The sequence below is a fragment of the Penaeus chinensis genome, chromosome 20 (assembly GCF_019202785.1).
Source record: "Penaeus chinensis breed Huanghai No. 1 chromosome 20, ASM1920278v2, whole genome shotgun sequence".
Taxonomy (NCBI): domain Eukaryota; kingdom Metazoa; phylum Arthropoda; class Malacostraca; order Decapoda; family Penaeidae; genus Penaeus; species Penaeus chinensis.
In genome coordinates this window covers 9,557,638-9,562,637 of record NC_061838.1, presented here as the reverse complement: position 1 = coordinate 9,562,637, position 5,000 = coordinate 9,557,638, and the positions used below count along the sequence as shown (strand labels likewise).

Below are 5,000 nucleotides of genomic sequence, written 5' to 3'. Positions count from 1 at the left end.
CTTTGAGAATGAATACTGTAGGAACACAGATGTATGGGAAACAATGACAGAAATTACTAAACTATTAGTGTGAAACCTCAAAATTGGCTCCTTAACCCAATGCCGACAGGTATGACGTGTACGCACGTGCTATGCAATAAAGACGGTCTTATATCTCAACTGCACAGTTTTTTTTACTGTTTAGTTTTTAACATCATTACAAATAAAAACACTCCACATAGCATAAAGCAAAATAACATTAAATCTAAACTACCCTCTACCAGAATATGAAATCATAGTTGGCTCTCAACACTTATTTGATAATAATTTTGGTAGGTGCTTTTGGTAGGCTATTGTAAGTATATATATAAAAAAATCTAAAAGTGCACACACATGTGGCTTCAAGTTGTTAACTAATGATAATACCTATAGGCATATGTTATTACCTTATTCATGATCACTACTACCAGAACCATCATGTTTCCTAAATCATACTTAGCAAAACATTTGCTCTAACCTACTATCCACTACCTATATCAATAGTATTGCTGATTTTATATAAATTGTAATTTACCTTAAACATATGTAATATTAAATGTACAAACTACAAGGTTCTAATGTGCCATACTAGTTAAAATATATTTTGCAGATTATTTTTTAGCCTACTGATAATGGATGCCATCTATACTTGCCCTAGACAGGGTTTGCCCAAATCCTCCCTTATGAGGCTCTCATTGTAAAACAACTGGTTGTCCAAACTCAGAGAGAAAAATCACCCCTCCCCTGCAATCTTGTGTCCCCACATTACTTTCCTTTTCAAATTATGTAATTTGTATTGACTGATTCTGTAAAAAGAAAAAAAAAAAATTATCAATATCTTCTGACATGCATCCTAGTTCCTCATTTAATAGTCACCAAACATAGCCTAGCTTAACCAAGCCTCATAATCATGCTTTGTACAATGTTACTAAGAAAAAGATATTTTTTTCCATATGGGCAATCCTTATACTATAAAAAGGAGATTTTTTTCTGTGGTTTCCAATATGATTTGAGTGAATCTGGCACTCATTTCTACTGGGAAGTGCTATTCTTTAAGACTGGCCTCTGATAGGCATATCTCAAAAGTCAGCATTTTCCAATGGAAACAAATGTCTAGGGCACTAAACTAGGGGAAACTGAAGATGATATTCTTGTAGAAGACAAAAAGTTAGAGTCATTGGTATAAGAAATTATTTGCAGACACTAGTGACTAGAGGAAAAAGATCACAGTAATCAGTGGTCACAGCTAAAGTCCACTCAGTGCTCCCAAGTTTTAGTTCAAACTTTCTGCACACCAAGATGAAGAGTATTTGCTGGGGTGTATTGGGAGATACAACCCCAATCAACCCTCCTCTCAAGGCATACCCTGTCATGACAACTTAGATTGTTGAATCAATTTTGTGATATGGAGTTGAAGACTTAGTCTCTAGTGAGTGTGTCTGTAATGTAAAGAATTAACAATATTTTCCCAAACACAATCTAATCTAATCTAACCTCACTATTTAGTGCTCTTGCTCCAAGATGAACATAACACCAACAAGAAAAAGTGTACTAAATATCTTTGAATTTGGTCTACAAAGCATCATCCCAGTAATCATATGATAATATAAAAATTTCATGTTGAATGATATTTGCCAGCATACAATCTGTTACCTAATAATAATCTAAAGCAAAAATTCAATACTGTATAACAACAAATCAAAACAAGAAGAACCTTGCCAAGCATGATCCTGCCAAGAAATATTTAGTCTAATCTCGGTCTACAAAAGCTTACCATGAACTACGCTAGCTTAATTCTATTTTATTAAGTTAAGTTAAAGGAAATTGCAATCCTAAATAATGTTACTGAGAGCGACCGATGCACAGAGATAGAGGAAAATGGACTGCCATCTTATACAGCATAATAAATAGAGTAAGGGTATTTGTTACTGAGAGTGACCGAGAGTCTCAAAACCAGGATACCGTGTGAACACAAAATCCAAACCTAACCTTTCCTACCTTGTTATTCCCTATTTGTACCCTCTATAGTAACACTTCATGCCAACCTAACATTAAAAAACCTGGCTGTGTGAGGGTGTTGTGCAGCGGATATTTTCGTCATTTCGCGATAAATAGGAGGCCACTGCAGATGTACATGTGTTGTTTATAACTTATAATTTCTTATGCTCTATAAGAAGGCTATGTCCATTTCCCTCTATCTTTGTGCCTTGCTCTCAGTAACATTAACTGCTATCTTTAAGTCTTAGGAAGTGACAATTCTCCCTAACACTATCATAGGTAAATTTATGGACCAGATATTCACATTATCAAATATATATATATATATATATATATATATATATATATATATATATATATATATATTTTATGTGTACTTTCAGGAAGCATTTAATCTATGACCTCCACATGTAAAATCATTCCCGAATTCCACCTGCAATAAACTGTAATCTCAGAATTCATAATCTAATCAGTCCCAGTCTAAAACAGCAGCTCAAATTTCGTCGCTTTTGTGTGGTGACATGGCTCCCTGCTCATCCCTTCTCGGACATTAAAAGACCCTTAGTTCATCACCGTTATACTGCAATGTCAATCCATTATTTTGCAATTTATCAACTACGCGCTTTCGCCTTACAAACACGAAAACTTCACCCCACGCATAAAAAAGGGAAAAGAAGTCACGACACATCACCTCCTTGAATGCAAAGGGCAGTCCCAGCATCCCAGCACCTATAAAAGAGATGAAAATATTGGCCACGATTTTCACGGGGCTTGTGATGCCCGCTCCCGGCCGGCCGACGCCCATGGTGAACAGGGGAAGGTGGTGAACAGGTGAACGGACCTTCACATCGCTCCGAGGACAAACAGGTGATAGGCCATAATGACGTCACCAGGGCTGCCAACCTCAAGACAGTTCCCTCTGACATCCAGGCAGGGCTGCCAACCCCAGTCTGACTCGCTGGCACGGATGTCAACCTCATTTTAACATTGTGGCTCACGAATACCGATGGGGTATTAAAGTTTGGGTGGTATTTTTATCATCTGGCTAGTCGGATTCTTCGTCTTTGCTTCGGCGTGTGTGATGGACGTAAAAACGTGTGGGAGATGTGTCACGGTAACCCTGGCTGAAACAAGTAAGCCGCGCCGTGCGAAGAAAACGTAAACAAAACAATACATTACTGATTATTTAAAGATAAAACAAATTACCCCACTCGGAAATGAAGCCATCGTGTTTTTTAAGGAAATTATGACATGTGTGTGAATACGCGAATCATTATGGAAAGGGCTTAACCACTACAAGCAGCGGAGTATGACAGCCTTGGAGCTGCCGAACCACCTGTGTCGTTTGTTATTGTTCCCTTCTCTCTTTCCTCCTTTTTCTTTCCATTTGCGCTCTCCCTCTCTGTGTCATCTGCATTTCATTGAATATGCTGTGATGCAGGGGCGGCAGGATCGGGTATTTGTTCTCTGGGAGCGTCGCATTAAAACCGAGAGTTACTATGTCTTACGTTATATGGTGTGATTTTTTTACCCATCTGTGTGATCATTTTTATAATTTTTAAGAGAACGCCGCTGTGCTTGACTTTACAGTTCCTTCTTTATGAATTCCTTGCATCTTTAGTAGTTGCATGAATGGCAGACAGTGGCTGTTCAGATTTGTAACAGCTTTACACAGTAACCTTGATACAGACTACACCGGCTTGAAGGGTAATTTAATATTTTGGGAGATATTGGTCTGTCTGTCAAATGTTAGCTCCTTGGAAGAGAACCGATACCATTGGTTTTGGGTTCCTTACTTAGTTGTTTGTTTTTATTTTGGGTTCCTCACTTCTTTTTTTTTTGGGGGGGTCCTTACCAATTTTTTTGGGGGGGTGGGTTCCTTACTATATTTTTTTTATATAATGTAATATTAAAACATATGGGATTTTCAGAACAATAGAAATTTGGATGAGTTGAAGTCATTCTTCAGCTTATATTCTACACAATAGTTTCTAAAATAGACATCAGGTGGTGTAGGTTTTTATTGTTTGGTACTTCCTCCAGACCACATGGCCATATTTTGCAAAATTCCATCAATAGAAGTTATAAGAATTATGTTGCCACCAAAACAAAGACGCAATTTTGATATTGCATTTTCCATGTTGAGGTTCACCTGAACGTTTACAGATGTCCATGATGCTAATGAACATAAAACCTGTATATTTAAAGATTGTGCAGATTTTGGATTATACTAAAAAATAGCATGCTTATGTTTCCATCTGAAGGAACAGTTCATTCCCAAGGGACATAAACCAGCTCAGATTTCATCCACATCCATACTAAAGGAATTTTGATAAGAACTTCTTTCCCTGAACTGTACTTCATATGCAACAGTGTATCAACAATGACAGTCTGACAGTAAATAAATACATTATCTTATGATACGTAAGACAAGGAAAGAAGAAAGAAATGTTTTGGAATCTAGAATCAAGTAAATTACCCATTTGTAATTAAATGGCCAAGGCCTGAGGATAAGGTAGTGCAAAGCCAGTGTTCTACCATTGTGCTATGCCAATTTATTAAAATGGGGCCTTTTATCATTGTAAGAGTGCATATAACAGTTGTAGCTGTTATTGATATATGAGACTAACAGCATATGTAGCAGCTCTAAAACTAATTTACTGAATTAACAGAATTATGTTTTTGTGGAGAACAACCATTAATTTGTTTTGTATGAAGTTATTCCTTTCTTTTTAATGTTCTGAAATGTCAGTCAGTTATATATGATATATGTAGAACTGTAATTACTTGTATGTGTACAGCAGATAGATTCTACATAATATGAAGTTAAATGATTCATTTCTTTATTTGTTTTATTCCAGTCACCTGCAGAATATCTTAATTTGAATATCCTATCTCACCGTTGCTCAGTCTCTCAAAATGTTTTGGGCTGTGGTTGTAGGCATATCATGTATCAAACTACTACTTATCCCAGCATAGTAAGT

General features: G+C 36.6%; 2 protein-coding genes across 11 annotated transcripts in view; one reads left to right on the top strand and one right to left on the bottom strand.

Annotated features, from left to right (window-relative positions):
- LOC125035810 (amino acid transporter AVT3B-like) overlaps positions 1-2,947 on the bottom strand; it is a 23,582-nt gene extending 20,635 nt beyond the window's left edge. The window contains exon 1 of one of the 2 annotated variants that reach the window (XM_047628030.1): positions 2,708-2,947. In XM_047628030.1, coding sequence (XP_047483986.1) covers positions 2,708-2,821 — 114 coding nt within the window. In that variant the 5' untranslated portion in view covers positions 2,822-2,947. The remainder of the gene's footprint in view (positions 1-2,707) is intronic. The other variant, XM_047628029.1, reaches the window with a different exon arrangement.
- LOC125035811 (probable dolichyl pyrophosphate Glc1Man9GlcNAc2 alpha-1,3-glucosyltransferase) overlaps positions 2,948-5,000 on the top strand; it is an 18,922-nt gene continuing 16,869 nt past the window's right edge. Inside the window, exons 1-2 of one of the 9 annotated variants that reach the window (XM_047628039.1) lie at positions 2,948-3,027; positions 4,878-4,994. In XM_047628039.1, coding sequence (XP_047483995.1) covers positions 4,936-4,994 — 59 coding nt within the window. In that variant the 5' untranslated portion in view covers positions 2,948-3,027; positions 4,878-4,935. The other 8 variants (XM_047628036.1, XM_047628040.1, XM_047628035.1 and 5 more) reach the window with 8 other exon arrangements.